General features: G+C 52.1%; 1 protein-coding gene across 1 annotated transcript in view; it reads right to left on the bottom strand.

Annotated features, from left to right (window-relative positions):
- PCSK6 (proprotein convertase subtilisin/kexin type 6) overlaps positions 1–16,475 on the bottom strand; it is a 177,031-nt gene that overhangs the window by 53,238 nt on the left and 107,318 nt on the right. The window contains exons 8-11 of the mRNA XM_061158890.1: positions 15,663–15,875; positions 12,194–12,294; positions 7,938–8,041; positions 5,736–5,853 (exon numbers count right to left, since the gene is read on the bottom strand). Coding sequence (XP_061014873.1) covers positions 5,736–5,853; positions 7,938–8,041; positions 12,194–12,294; positions 15,663–15,875 — 536 coding nt within the window. The remainder of the gene's footprint in view (positions 1–5,735; positions 5,854–7,937; positions 8,042–12,193; positions 12,295–15,662; positions 15,876–16,475) is intronic.

Below are 16,475 nucleotides of genomic sequence, written 5' to 3'. Positions count from 1 at the left end.
AGGTAAGCTGCACGTTAATCACAAAAGCTGATCTAGAGAGATCATAAAACTCCCAAGATAACTGAGAACATTCTTCTGCTACTAAACTCTGAAACTGTCATCTGTGCACAAAGTCATCTCTCCAGGACCGCAGGGAGCCTGAGGACTTAAGAGGTCCCTTCAGACCCAGTGATATTCAAGCTGTGGGGGCTGCCCTCCTGGAAAAGGGCTCTGGGAACAGAGATGTATCCCTTCCTGCTGAACTGTGCCAGACTCAATGCTGGACCCTCCAGGTGTTCCTTCATCCTACACCCCTCAGCAGCTCCCTGCTCAGGGAAGGTGGGGAAGGGCGACGAGCCCGAAGGCTCATAATCACTTCCTAGATCTTGCAGTCAGCTTTTTCTGGTATGGGACACCATCTAATTGCTCGTATATCTGTCGAGACAAGTTCCCAATTTACTAAATTCAAGGCACTCACCTAGTCACGGTGCTTATAATCTTAGGGCGTCCAAGTGATGTTCAGAACCAGAGGCAGAACTGTTTTCGAGTAAACCAAGTGTTGGGGAAAAGCAGGAGAAGCCGGGCAGCAGCAGGGGTGCCCCCTGGCCCCTCCGCTGTGCTCAAGCTGGGAGGCCATGGCAGTCAGCACAGGGACCTCCCTCCACTGCTGTGCTTTACAAATTGTCTGTGGTAACCCCGCAGCAGCCAAGTCTGTCGGCAACACTTTTCCAAAAGCATTTGGTCACTTCATGTATCTCTGTCACATTTTGGCAATTGTCATAATATTTCAAACTCTTCAATGAACTTTGAAGTTTTCATACATTTAATAAAGTTCTGGTGATGTCTGATGTATTGTTGTAAAAAGATTATGACTCACTGAAGGCTCAGATGATGGTGAGTCTTTTTCTTTTTTAGCAGTAAAAGTCTTTTTTTTTTTTCTTTTTAGCAGTAAAGTACTTCTTACTAAGGTAGGTACATTGTCCTCTTAGACACAGTGCTTTTGTACACAACAGACTACAGTATATTGGAAATGTAACTTCTGTATGCATCAGGAAACCAAAAAGTTCACGTGACTTGTTTTATGGCAGTGACCTGGAACTTAACCTGTAACATCTCCCAGGTCTGCCTCACTTTGCACTCCCACCTGGAAGACCCCTCTAGCTTAGTTTCAAGCCCAGACCTGCATCCTGGCCCAGAGTGTTTCAGAACCCCTGGGAACCTCGCCTGTATCTCTCCAGTGTCTATGGTGATTTCCTAGAACACAACTATGGTGACTTCCTAGAACAATGAGGACAACTGTATCATCCAAGTTCCAATACTCATCTCAGAAGCAGGGAGCACTGGACTTCCCTGGCATTCCATTGGTTAAGACTCCGTGCTTCTACTGCAGGGCGCATGGGTTCAACACTGATCTGGGAAGATTCCACAAGCTGTGGAGCAATTAACCCCATGCACCACAACTAAGGAGCCTGTGCTCTGGAGCCCATGTTCTGCAATGAGAGAAGCCACTGCAATGAGAAGCCCGTGAACCACAACTAGATAAAAGCCTGCACAGCAATGAGGACTCAGTGCAGCCAAATTAAAAAAAAATAATAATAATTTCCAAACCTCACACCTGTGTTGGGGGTTTTGAATGAGTGAATCCATCCACACAGTGCTTAGAACAAAGCCTGGCACACAGTAAGCACCTGATAATCATCACCCATCGACCCACTACATATTTATAAGCAGAGCTGTTATAAAAAGACCATCACATGTGGTCTGGTTTAACGAGATGCCAGAAGAGTAAACAGCATGTGGTTAATGCTCAGTTAATTCTTGAACATCTAGAAATAGATGTTCTGCTTTGGAGATAACCCTGAGTCAAAGCTTTTAGTTTTGAGGTATCTTTGCATGGTGGCTGAGTTCTTTAATAAAAGACAAGCCACACTAACCTACACACTATCTGGATGGTAACCTTCCAAACCTGCTGAAACCAAAGACGAGCAGATCAGTTCCTCTTGCTTTAGAAGAGTCTGGCTGTCCTTCAGGATGGAGTTGGGAGGCACAGATGTCATCAACTGTCCAGCTGTAGCTGGGTCTTTAAAGATGTAGGGACATGCTAGCTAGAAAATCCTATGGGTCAGATAAGGTTCTTAAAATTCTAAAAAGGGACTCTTTTTCATTCATGGGAATTATACTAAGGTTGATTTTCACTTTTAGAAAGGTTATAAAAGTGTCATTTCACCCTTTTCTGTCTGACACCCCTAGACTTTAAAATAATTTTGCACAGGCAGATGACACTGGTCATGACCCTATTTACTTTCCATTAATTGACAGAAACTTCTAAGGAGGTTTAAACCATTTGTACCCAAGACCAGTCAAGAATGCCATCCTCGTGTACCTGCACATTACAACAGAGGCTGGGCCTCCACTTGTGTTTCCACGGTGTCACCTGTATGGCCTATACAAGTCATTCTCAAGCATGAATGTGCCCAGTGAGGTCAAGGGACTTGCCCTCCTGCTGGGCCAAGACTCCATACTCGCTGACAGCCGCCCAGTCATGCTTGGCCCTTATGCCTGTTCTGTGGGTGCCGGGGGGCTGCTCTGGGGTGGGGGTAGGTGAAGGCTATAATCAGGTGGCCCAGGGAGATCTGGAGATCAGTGTTTGGGAACAGGAGTGGGGAAAGGGCTGGCCCTTGAAGGGTGAGGGGAGGGCTGGCCCCTGGGGAGCAGGGGAGGCCTGGCCCCTCTCCTTCCTCACCAGCCCACTCCCAAGGGCACCTCTCTCCTGGCCTCTCCTGGTGGCTCCATGGCCTACTCCATGAACTTCAGGGATGACGACAGACACAGGCTGCCGCCCCCCCACCCCGCCCCCACTGCCAGACCCTGGATGCATAGCGTCCAGACAAGGGGGTCAGCATGGCCTTTCTGCAGAGAATGACTGACAGCTCCCCCAACAGTCCCTGACGGCAGCCTGCCCCCTGCCCCCATCACCACCTCTCTGCTGCGCTGCTGGCCCTCTGTCCCTCTGGCCCGAGCCTGACTCAGGTCCGGGGTGGAGCTGGAGAGAGCCCGCCAGCAGAGGGACACCAGCGGGGCCTAAGCAGTCCTCCAGGGCACAGGGGGCATGACACCCATGTCCGAGCATAGGCTGGATCTGCAGAAAGGGCAGTCCCAGGACTCCTCTGCTCACTGTCAGGGGAACCGTCTCCCTGGACAGGACATACCCCAGGGAGGACTGAGGGGTGGACAAGGGTGGAGAGGTGTTGGTACTCTTCACTCCTGCCCTGCACGTGACCAGGGACACCCAAGCCTCTGGACCACAACCCTACACAACCTCACTGACATCACAGCAGACTTGCCAGGACGCCTGCACTTAATCCCAGTGAACACGGTTCTCTGAAGTTCACACTGGGGTGGACTTGTCTTTCCACTCAGGAGGGAGGGCAAGGAAATGATTTCCATATGGGTACAAAGGTCTGCACAAGATGCCCAAGGAGGCCCCCTCTTCCCCCTCGCTGTCTCTCTCTCCCTGTCTCTCTCTCCCTCCCTGTCTCCCTCTCCTTTTCTCTCTGTCTCTCTCTTCTCTCCTCTCTCTCTCTCTCTGCTCTCCACGGGAAGCACTAAAGCTGGGTCTAGGACACTCACAGCATTCCTGGATTCCACCATGAGAAGGAGAAACCAGAAAGAGGCTGAGAGAATGAACAGCCATCCTAGGGGACCCCTGGACCAAGAAGCATCCGTGGAGAGGGAGCAAGGAGAGGCAGGGGAGGAGAAGCAGGTGTGTGGGAAGACTTCCTTTTCATCTTTAAGCCAAACCATCTGAGCAGCTTAGTTAAAGCTACACAAGAACCTGACGAAGGGAACCGGCCATGAGCACTGGGGGTGCCGAGCGCCCTAGCTCAAGTGACCCAGGCAGGCAGGCTGTGACCACAGGCCAAAGCAGGCATGTGATTCCATGCGGAGCACCCGGCTGGTGGCCCGTGTGTTCGTGTGCTGGCCCTCATGTCCCTGGGGACAACCGAACCTGCAGCTGAGTCTGTGGTGTGGGACAGCTGGTTGGCTGACTAGTCCTGCAAGGCTAAGGCTACTGAATGCAAAGACGATTTTCCCTTTGAGACAGACGTGTGATTCTCCTGTCTGCTGGAGTATGTGGCCATTCTCTCCTCAAAGGACAGAAACAATGTCACACTGTGTGTGACGGCTGCGCCCCTCCACCCGTGCTGTCTAGACTCCATGGACTAGCACTTAAAAAACAAAATAAAATAAAAATAAAAACAACCCTGCGCCACCAAGGCACCACTCTCCCATCTTAAAACTATTTCTGGCAGGAGAAGAATGCTTCATTCAGGAGCCACCCGACGGGGAGGCCAGCGGGAGGGAAGGGCTGCAGCCCGGACGCGGCCCCAGGCAGGCGTCACGTAACCTGGAGCCTGAGGACCTGTGAGCCAGGCATCTCCCAACCAACCATGCAGAAGAACGCAACAGGCCTCCTCAGGCTCAGGGAACCTTCTACTTTCTTCTGAATCGGACAGTCTAAGGCCCAGAGAAAGCAATGCCTTCCAGGGTCAAGAGTGAGACCTATCTGCTGGCCGACCAGCTGGTCAGGCCTGGAGGGATGAGCTGGCAGTCAGTCTTTACCATCAGCATCAGGAGGGAAATGTAATTTTTTCAAAGCTCCCACTGTGGTATTCATACAACAAATACTTTCTGAATTCCTACTGCACACAAGGCATCAACAAAAAGTACTTCTCTGAAAATTTTATCGCCAAAGGGCATATTATAAGAAGTGGATGCCTTCAAGGAAAAGGCGACATCAGAGAGTGATCTGTATTTGTTGACAAAGCAAGAACCACTTTCAATCACCTCATCATTTTTTAAAAAAACACATTTTCCAAAGGTTATAAATACTAGAAAGGAATGCATCTCATTCTTCCATTCTTCATCAGATTTTAAGATCTAGAGACACACACTCTAAAAAAGGGTAAAAGGGACAGTGGCAACAGTAGAATTCAGGAGAAACATTTGAGACTAATGGAACAGGGTTCTTGCCATTTTGATTACTTGACAGCTGAAAATTTTAAAACAAAAATTTTAATGAACAAATGCAACTGAGAATAACTTACACAAAGGGCAGTGCTCAACCTTGGCAGGAAGGTGAAGCCAGGACCCTGCGAAACATGGCTTGAGGCAGCTTAAACTCCAGCGCTTAAACCTTCCAGTCATCGGAGCCCAAACACAGCGACACACTGTGGTGTTCCCTAGACACCGGACCCTGCCTGCAACAGAGGAGCAGCGGGGCTGCCACCCCGGGCCCTGGGGCAGGTGCCACTGCTGCCCGTCACCCTGGATGGCAGGGCAGTGCCCTCCTCTGGGAGCTCCACTAAATACATGCTAAGAATTTCCAGTCCTCGTTAGGGTCTCAGGCTGAGGGAGCAACAGATAAGAGGGAACAACATTGACAGCAAAAGGCCTCGAAACAGTCCTGGAGTGAGAAGCGATTCCTCTATCTGTCTCATAATCCACAGGAAAAAAGGCAGACACATATGCAGACACACCACAAGTGTGTGCACATACATGCACACACGCGTATGCACCCAAGCATACACACAAGTACACACACACGAGTACACACACACACACACACACACACACACACACACAGTGTCCCCATCGACAAGCACAGGAATGCACATGTGAACATCTACCCCCATCCCCCCAACCCCCAAACGTCCGCCAACAGGGCCCAGTGCATGTGCAGGAGCTGAGCTCACCTGGGCCTCTTGTCAGTGATGGCAACACAGGTGTGCTGCGGGGGCACCGCCATCCATTTCTTGGCCTCCACGACCAGGGCGTCTGCATCCACCAGGCCAAATCCATAGAGGTGGCTAACTGAAAAGACAGGGCCTTCAGACCCAGCCCCCCCATGCCCAGGGATGGCTGCCTGTTCCCCCCAATAGCTGCGGGGCCATAGCCAGCTCCAGAGTGCCCCGGCTGCAGCCCCCGCCCCCTCAAGGACGCACCAGGGTCCCGGCAGCCTTACTCTCTGGACAGAACTCTTTCAGACCAGAAGTGAGGGCCAGAAAATGTGTCCTGTTTGGGGGCAAAGTGAAAAAAATTCTGGGATGGTCTAGAACTTTCTTTCTGTGAGATAAGAACCAGTTTCTTTAGATTAAAGGGAATTCTTGGCATCTGTGCTCCCAAGAGAGTCCCTTGGACTGCAAGGAGATCAAACCAGTCAATCCTAAAGGAAATCAGTCCTGAATATTCATTGGAAGGACTGATGCTGAAGCTGAAACTCCAATACTTTGGCCACCTGATGGGAAGAACTGACTCATTGGAAAAGACCCTGATCCTGGGAAAGATTGAGGGCAGGATGGGAAGGGGATGACAGAGGATGAGATGGTTGGATGGAATCACCAACTTGATGGGCATGAGTTTGAGCAAGCTCCGGGAGTTGGTGATGGACAGGGAAGCCTGGAGAGCTGCAGTCCATGGGTCGCGAAGAGTCGGACACAACTGAGTGACTGAACCGAACTGTGCTCCCTGAGTCTTGAACCAGATGAGAAAAACAAGACCCAAGGTACTGTGGCTCATGCAAACACACGTGCAGTAGACACAATCAAACAAGGCTCCGCTCTTCTCTTTTGCCATTTGCTTTCCCTGTGGAATTTCCAGGGCGTCCAGGGAAAGCAGCATCGCCCAGCACACAGGCTGGCCCGAGTCAGTGTTTAATCTGGCTATGCAGGGGAGTTTCAGAGTTAGGAGGCAAGGTTAAAAGCTAGATACAACCCCTTTTCCTACTAATTAGGCCAAAACTGAAATGTAGGTCAGGTCCTAATACAACACACCACTACCACCAACATCCCTGTAAGACAAGAATGCATCAGGTCTAGTCAACCTCCTCATTAAAGGAACGTCTCTTGGAACTTGGGGTGACAACACTTGACCTATATTTTACAGAGAGGAATGTCAGGCTTGGTGTCAAAATAGTTGGATCTGACCCTAAGAAAAAGGAAAATGTTCTCCTTAATATACCATGGCTGAATGTAAATCGTTTTCAAGTGTCTCTGGTAAGAAGCAAGACAGACAAACCCAGGAGCATACTCCTATCACCACCTGCTCAAGAGGCCTCACATACCTGACTGCAAGCCTGACCACGGGCTGAGCTCACGGTACTGGGTCAGTCCCAAGCTGTGATGGCAGACAGCCCTTTTAAAACATTAAGGACTTGCTGACAGAAGTTCTACAGTTATAAAGTAACTCACATAACCATCTCAGTGTCTTCACTGTACAGATGTGGAAACTTAGGGACAGCTACTCAGGGCTAAGAGTGCAAATTGCCCTCAGGTGTCACATAAGCAAATTTCATTTATTGTGATTGGCATCAAGCCCATGACTGACGGGGGCTTCCCTGGTGACTCAGGTGGTAAAGAATCTGCCTGTAATACAAGAGACCTGGGTTTGATCCCTGGATTGGGAAGACCCCCTGGAGAAGGGAATGACAATCAACTCCAGTATTCTTGCCTGGAGAATTCCAAGAACAGAGGAGTCCAGTGGAGTACAATCCATGGGGTCACAAAGAGTGGGACATGACTGAACTACTAACACACACACATGACTGACTAGATGTGTAATACAGTTTTCTTTTAGAATATATTCCTTTGTGTAAAAAAAAAAAGGCAAAAATTTAAAGATAACCATGAAGTTAGTAATGGTACAGAGGCCCCTGATGTGGCAAAGGTTGTGAGATTTAGGGAGCCCAATACACAAGTGACCATAGGTACTCTCCTTAAACTACTAAGTTCGCGCTCCTCTTTCTTGTGACACACAGTTACTGTCATCTGGGTTTTTTTTTTTTTGTGTGTGTGTGTGTGTGAGAAATCCATGTTCCCCCATACAGACTCTGGGAGGTCACCCACAGGCCCTGCCCAGATGGCACCTGGCCCTGCCCAGCCCCCGAGTCTTGGCCGCACCTTTATGACCAGCACCATTCACCTTCCAGTCGTTTGCTTTGAGGTGGGCTGGCCTGGACGTCTTCACCAGCAAGTGCTGGACGTCCCTCCAGGTCAGCTGGCTGCTGCAATGACACAAGGACAGACAGCTGTACTCACATCGGTCAGCAATGCTGACCACCAGGTCCGTCAGAGGCGGGGCGTTGGGGGCTGGCCTCACTCCTGTACTTGAGGAAACCCCAAGACACCACCACTTGGCAAGGGTAGATGTCACACCCTCTTGGTCAAGAATCATTTTTGATCCTCAATGCCTGAGATGAGATGGTGCAGCAGGTGACCTGACACCCACAGGGGCAAGTCCAGCCTTGGGCCACAATCCCCCTGAATCCATGAGATGATGGTACTGTGTGTTAGCACGTGGTGGGAAAACCTGGACTGGTCTGCACCCCATGAGGGAGTGCTCTGTGTACTGGGGCATGCCAGCCATCACCTGTCCATACCCCACTCCCAGGACTACTGGCCACACGTTAGAATTTGAGATTCTAGTTACTCTACCTTTATGATATATTCATTCTGGTGTGGAGTACAAGCACTTCGTTAAAGAACACTGGCCTACTACCAAAAATGGACAGATAAGATATCCTTGCCTGCCTTTTCAACACTTCTCAACACAAGCTCTCAAGACCCTTCTGTCCACAGTGCTAGGACTGTGTCACAGACGAGAGCAGACACAGCCTTCGACGTCTCCTCCTCAACAGCACCTGCCTCACAAACATCTTTCCAACTGCCTGCTCTTCGTGTGTATGTGTTTGCAAACATGCATAACTTGAAATGTACCATCTTAATGGTTCTTAGACATACAGTTCAGTGCCATTAAATACATTCCCTGTGCTGTGCAGTCATCACCACCGTTTACCTCCAGAGCTTGATCATCTTAAGCTACCGAACCTCTGCACCCATCAAGCACCAACTCCCCTCCTTCCTTGCATCCCTGGCCCCCACTCCCACCACCTTCCATCTCTGTGAATCTGAGGACTCCAGGTGCCTCACATGAGTGGAGTCATGTGGGATTTGACCCTCTGTGACTGACTGAGTTCATGCAGTGTGATGCCCTCGCTGCTGCAGGGGTCAGGTCTCCCTTCTCAAGCTGAACTACATTCCATGGCTGCACAGACCACACTAACCTATATTGATGGATGCCTGAGGCACTTCCTCCTTTTTCTATTGAGTAACGCTGCTACATGGCCATAAAAACATTTCTTTGAGCCCCTGCTTTTAATCCCTGTGGGTGCACACCCACAAGTGTAATTGTTGGATCACATGATAATTCTTTAATTTTTTTTGAGGAGCCATTACAGTTTTTCTAACAGCAGCTGCACTGTTTTACTTTCCCAACAAACGCCCCCTCTTTACCTGCTTTCCTCCGAGACACTCATCTGTAGCTTGGGTCCTGGTGGGGTGTCCTCCTCTCCGGGGGCTCTCACTCCCTGGTCCTAGCCCTGGCCTCCCCTGACTTCACCACATTCTCTCTACTGTGCTCGTCCCTGGCCAGATATTGGCCTCCTGGCTGCCTCATTGTAACTGCTTCCATCGGTCCAGTTTCCAGACTTTCCTTGGCACAAGCTGACCTGCTCATCCATGGCCCCACCTGAGGACCACAGCCAGTCTCACTGTCAGAGGAGAACCTGTGGCCCCAGATGGCCAGGACCACGTCCTCTGGCAAAGAGATGGGTACAGACCACACCTCTGACAGAGAGGCCGGTTGCAGGACATGACCCCTGCTGGAGAGTTTAGGGACAGGCCACGCCCCCTGAAGGAGAGGTCAGGCACAGACCATGCCCTCTGGTGGAGAGGGTACACAGGTCATGCCCTTTGGCAGAGAGTGGGGCACAGGCTGCACCCTCTGGTGGAGAGGCCAGGCAGGGACCATGCCCTCTGGTGGAGAGGGGGGACAGACCACACCCTCTGGTGGAGAGGGGGCAGACCACGCCCTCTGGTGGAGAGGGAGGACAGACCACGCCCTCTGGTGGAGAGGGGGGACAGACCACGCCCTCTCGTGGAGAGGGGGCAGACCACGCCCTCTGGCGGTGATGTTGGGCACAGACTGCTCCCCCTGACGGAAAGGCCGGGCACAGGCTCTGCAGTCCAGATGGCAAATGCCGCCTCAGCCCCATCCTTGCTTGTTTGGGCTGGTCCCTGCTCATGACCATGGGGCCCACAAGGATGCAGAATGCCTCCCCTCACCTGGAAGCTTAGCATAAGGCACCAGGAAGCCTGGGCTTCAGTGGTGATGACAGAGGGTCCAGAAAGGGAGGCTGTGAGAAACTATTTTCCTAGGGGGAAACCCACCTCTTTTCTGATGATAGTAATAAAATCACACTCACAGTTGTATGGAAACATATCTAAGAAATGGTGTTGGACATGGTTTCTCATGAAGAAGGGACTGATGTGGCATTCCAAGATGGCCCTGAACTCCCTGCTGACCCTTGGGGCAGTTCTCACACACTAGGCTCTTCCTTCATCCTGTCACTTGCTGCCTGCTGGCCTCCTGCCGGAGAGTTTCTCTCCTCTCCTGGGCGACCTGGCTTTGCCAGGAAGACACTGCACACATGAGCAGCGGTCCTGGCCCTGGAGCCTCCAAAGCCCCTCAGCTGAGGCTGGCAGCGTGCCCATTATAACTCCTTCCTCCCTTGACCAACCCTTGCACTTACACGCTCTAAGTGGACACTGTGTCTAATGATGCCTGCCATCTGTAAAATTCTGAGGATGGGCTACAATGATGAGGAGATAGCGATCAGGGAGTTCATGAGTCCATAGGCCAGGTTTAATGGAATGAGTGGCACAAAACAGGGCTTGTTTTCTATGCATCCTCAACTAACAAAATTCCTTGCACATTTCCAAAAAGGGAGGAGAGAAAATATAAAACAATGAATCACTAAGTATGTGAATGCAACTTTCCACACAAATAACTATTTAGTATTTTCAAAATGAGCCCCAGGACACAGAAGTTGACATTTTGGCCTGAAAATCAAACATACCTATTTCTTTGTTAAATGGGTAGCATTTGAGCTTTATGCTCTTTCTCCTGATGCAAATCAACAAGCAAAACACACATAATTAGATGGACTCAGCAACCCAAACACAACTTCTTACAATCTCATCTGCAGCAAATGACTCCTTCAAAGGCACAGGTTGTTGTTGGGGGCCATTGTTGATATTTAAACTAAAACCTGTTTTGATCCCATGACTGTATGCAAAGTGGACCTATCCAACACATGGCAATTTTGGGGTTTTTATGTGGCTTGAAGCAGATAAATCATCACCACTCATGAACCCCCTTGACAGAGGGCAGCTGTATTGACCTAAAGTGTGATCTGGAGTGTGGTGCAGGCTTGAGGTTTGTACCCACCAGCTTCCTGTGCCCCTATGAAGGCAGGAGGCTGTGAGCTTGAAAAAGGGAGAGACAGGAAGGAGCCTCTTGACTCGTAAGGACGGCCTGAAAAAGGAAGACATCCTGACATCTGCTGTGACATGGGCAAACCTGGGAGACACTGTGCTGAGTGATGGGCAAACACTCTGTGACTCCATTCATTTGAAGGCCCAGAAGAGTCAGACTTGAAGACAGAGAACACAGCTGTGGTTGCCAGCTGTGTCCCTTCCCCAAAGTCACACATGGAAGCCAGAACCCCAGGACCTCAGATGTAACTGCCCATGGAGATGGGATCATAAAGAGGTTGTTAAGGTGAAATGGGGTCCATACAGTGGGCCCTGATCCAGTGTAACTGGCATCCTTATCAAAGGATCTAAACATATACATGACAAGGAAGACTGGTGTGCTACAGTCCGTGGGGTCACAAAGGGTCAGACATGACTAAGTGACTGAACACACACACACGCACAAAGAAGGCCACGTGAGCACATGGAGGGAAGGTGACACACCAAGGAGAGAGGCCTCAGAGGAAACCAGCCCTGCGACACTCAGCCTTAGACCTCTGGCCCTGGGACTGTGAGACGGAACATCTCCTGTCTAAGCTCTGTCTGTGTGTTTTGTTGCAGCAGAGCTGTCTCCTGGGGACAGGAGCTGGCTGGACAGAGAGGGACATCCTGCAGGGGGTGGTAGAGATGGTCATACAACAGTGATTATACTTCATCAACTACACACTTAAAATGGCTTAAATGGTAAATTTTACATTATGTGTATTTTGATACATTAAACACCTTTTTTAAAAAAAGAAGAAAAAAGAAAGGTAAAGAAGGGACGGCAAGTGAGAACTTACTTTGCTTCCAAGGCCAAGGCGATGATGCCGGCAACCATGGGGGCCGAGACCGAGGTTCCGGTGTGGCCGTCTGTGCAGCGCTGACGCAGGTCCGTGGTCACCTGGGTGGGGGGTGGCAGCAAGCAGCTGGGTCAGAGGCTGCGCAGGACACTGCCCTGGGCAGGCTGACTTTGACCCAAGGATGGAAGAGGTGCTATGCAGACACATCTCAGGGACAGAGGTTTCCACGGGTCTGGCACCTCCAGCAACAGGCTGATAGTGTGGTGGGGAGATGGGGTCCCAGCCACACACCCACACCTCTGCAGATGCACCCCGAGACACCATAGAGAGATGGAATGAAACAGAGGGGCCTCCACAGCAAGACTCCTTGCCAGGGTCCCCATCAATGACTCCCAAGTTGCCCCAACTTCAGAGCAGCGTGAAAGACATGCAGGTACCAGGTGGCCTGGAGAGCATCTCTGCTGTGAGCCAGAGACCGGGGATGGGTCAGAGGTCACAGACCAGCCCTACCAGGATGTCCCCCTCGTGGCTGGCAGTGTTCCAAAGCCCCCGCCCTGTCTGCTGCAAGAGCTACACGCAGAGCACCGTCGGGCAGGGTGCAGACTCTGAGTCTCACCATGGCACGGCCTGACTGCACCCCCCTGAACTGAGGTGGCGACCTCATGTAGGCACAGACAGGAGACATCTACTGTGCTAGGAGGGGTGCTGGCCCTGCAGTGACCCCCATGCTAGTGCAAATGGAGTGAAGGCTGCCACCCAGCCAACTGTTAAGTCAGGGGTTTATCCTGGATGATCCAGCAGGCCCAATGTAATCACAGGCCCTTATATCTGTCAGAGAGATGTGGCTCAAGAAGGACTTGATCTATGCAGCTGGCTTTAGAGAGGACGCAGGGGATGCAAGCCAGGAAGGTGGGTGGCCCACAGCAGCCAGGAACTGGCCTCGGCAGCCAGCCCATGAGGAGATGGGACCTCAGTCCTAAAACTACAAGCAACTGAGGTCTGCCAACATGTGGGACACGTACTGGACAGGCCCTCCTGGTGAGCCCATGGAAAACACGCAGCCCAGCTGACACCTGGCCTCAGCCTTGTGAGGCCTAGAAAATGGGCCCATGGAGGCTGCTGCACTTGTGCCCAGAGAGCTGTGAGATGGCCCAGCTGTGCTGTTTCCAGCTGGGAATCTTGGGATCATTTGTTATGGTGCCAACAGGAGACTAACATACCTGCAACTGCCAGACTCCAGCCACCCATGTGCAAATCCCTGAGAAAGAATTTCCCCTGTGGGAAAAGTCCGGAGCCTCTTACAAACAGAGTGTCTTTCCTTTGTCAGGCCTCAGCAAGGCCGACCATCACCCCAAGAGAGGGAGCCTGTGCGGGTCACACACATAGGAAGACTCACGGGGTACTGGTAGGGACCAGCCTACTTCCCTTCCTCGACCCTGGGGAGGGCAGGGAGCCGCGAGGAGGCTGCACCCTCTGTGACCCCAGGATCCTCCTGCCAATGGGCTACTGACACGCCCTTCCCAGGGCTGCTGGGGAAGCAACACTGGTGCCTGGCACATGCTTGTGCTCAGTCCAAAGTGGCCGGAGGGAAGTGGGGGTGTCCGGGCAGGAGACCAAGCTCCTGAGAGCAGGGCAGGCCTGGGGCTGGCTCTGCAGCCTCAGAGAAAAGGGTGTGAGCAGAGGAGCCTCCCCTGGCTAGCAGAAGGGGATAGTGGAGCCAGGGTGGGCCGCCACCGCCTGAGACCCTCTGTGCTGCTGGGACGGGGCGTGGCCGTGTTAACGAGAGTGTGAAGGAGGGAGAGGTGCCGCCTCAGCACCAGGCAGTCGTTGCCGTCGGCACTCGGTGCACGAGAGCGACAGGGGCCCAAGCTACACTTGCTGTCGGATGCCTGCCCAAACACAGACACGAGCTGCCGAGCATCCAGCACAGGGCGTGCCCCCTGGCAGAGTCTCTAAGGGACTCAGAGCAAACATCTTGCCTTGGCTGAGTTGAAACAAAATCACCTGGCACCTGTGCTACCAGGGAAGGGCCCTGGACAGCTGCTGCCCACTGTTTTCTCCTCTGCCCTCCGCCCAGCGACACCCAGTTACCGAACGTCAGGGCTCAGAGAATTCTTTATGAAGAGACGCAGAAATTAAGGCATTCTGAAGCTAAGGTGTGTGCGTGTGCATGTACACACACACACACACGCACATAAACACACACATGCACCGGCTGTGTGACTCATTAAGCACACAGAACTGCAAGCCCTGCTCCCAGGGACGGGGCCCCCTCACACACACCATCCCCCTACTCCAGCCCAGGCCTCTGACAGGTCCTAAGTCCACGCTCAAACCAGCTAGATATTTAAAGCAACAGGACACCATTCAGCATCTCAGCACCATCCCAGGGATGCGTGTTCCAGCAGAAAGGAAAGTAACAACTTAATGAGTACTTTTGTGAGTTGGCCGAGGCCAATGCCAGGCTGGCAACAGGAGGACCGTTGATCCTCCCGGTGCTGCAGAGGACAGTAGGCAATGGGAAGCCTCAGGCTCCTTCAGGAAAGTGTAAAAATGTGCCTGCAAATAACATCTACAGATGTGGCCAGGCAGCAGGAGAAATGAAAAGACGCCAGGGAGTTTTCAGGTTAAACCATGCCTGGCCAGCTCCAAGGTCTCATTTTTTAGACATCTAAAAACCATCCTAAGGACTGTGCACTTGAATTCTGCATTGACTTCAACTTGAAACCCTCCCCTCCTACCTTTTTTAAAGTATGAAAGCACCTGGGGAAGGAACAAGCATGAACTTCACCCATACACTAAAGTAAAAGCTATTTTTAAAAGATAAACCACACTGATTTATGTTCATTGAAGCCACTGCAGCAGACAGAAAACCACTCTCAACCTAAAGGGTGTGGAAAAGTCCTTTTGTGAGGAAGGGAACACCCAAGACACTCGGATTTCTAAAACGTTTCAGTGTAGAGCCAAGACTTTCTCTCCTTCTGTTTTACATGTTGAAACTGAACGGGCCAGTTGGACCCCAAGCAATGTGGCCGCAGAATTTAGAAAGCTAAAAAAAGACACTGTGGTGAGAATGCACCCCATTCTTAAGGGTATTTTTAGACCCCCAGAGCCAGAGAGGGTTTTAATTGATATTCTGCGCCAAAATTAGAAAGGCAGGGTCTGAGGGAGGCTGCCAAGGGTCTGGGGTTTACCTCGAGGCACAACCAGTTCCCTGACGGCCAGGCTGGGTGCAGCTGGGTCCAAACTGCCCTAACGGCCTCCTGGGACTGTGACCAGGAACTCTGCCCTCTCTCGGGTCCCAGGAGGACTCATGGGGCCAGGAGCAGGAGCCCTTCTCCCTGGGAACCCCCTCTGGATTCATGGGACCATGACCAGGAGACCCCACCCCCCAGGGCCCTGTGAGGACTCATGGGACCAGGGGCAGGCGCATCCCCCTCCCACCCCCAAGACCCTTCTCCAGACTCACGATTCTGCGCTCGTAGAAGGCCCCGCTGCTGTAGGTGGTGGCCAGGGTGGACGCACACTCCTCCAGGTACCAGGGCCTGTGGCCGTTCTCGGTTGTGCTGCTCACGGAGATGGTGTAGACGCTATTGGTGTAGCCATCGCAGGAGCAGTGGTCCCCCTCACGGCCGCCATTCCCCGACGCCCAGACAAAAATGGAGCCCAGGCCTTGCCGGCCCTGGATGGGAGGGTGGGGACAGGTGTCAGCCCTCACTGGACGCCCCCGCTGGCTGGTCTCAGTGTCGGGGAATGGCGGCCGTGAGGGGGACCACTGCTCCTGCGATGGCTCCAGCACACCTCCCCCAGGAGGAAGCTCAGAAGGATGCACTTGGACCAGATGGGGACCCCAAATGTGTGGTTTCTGGGCTTCTTCTTGATGTTAACAGAGTCCTTGCTGAAACTCTGGACCCAGCAGAATGACGGGACGGTACTGAGGAGCCCTCCCTGCTCTTCAGGGGAAGATGCAGGCCCTCCCGTGACCTGTCCTGTCCCGGGGCCATGCCAGTGCCTTCCTCTGTAGCGACCCATGGTCATAAACACCACACTGTACCCCATGTACGCTGATGTGGGAGCTGATGGCTGAATCTAACTTTTCTGAATTGTGAGAGCTAGTCCTGGGAGGGAGAGGATGAAGGCTCTGCAAAACCAGCTGCAGATGCACACTTCCTGGGGAGAAAGCTCCTTGAAAAGCAGGTGGCCCAGGACCTATGGGACAAGGGCCAGGTGCCAGAATGCCCATGGCCATCCTAGAAGAGTGCCCTGGGGCCTCCACAGGGCC

This window comes from Dama dama, chromosome 13 (assembly GCF_033118175.1).
Source record: "Dama dama isolate Ldn47 chromosome 13, ASM3311817v1, whole genome shotgun sequence".
NCBI classification, from domain to species: domain Eukaryota; kingdom Metazoa; phylum Chordata; class Mammalia; order Artiodactyla; family Cervidae; genus Dama; species Dama dama.
Note: the sequence above shows the minus strand (reverse complement) of the source record. Positions and strands in the feature narration are given on the sequence as shown.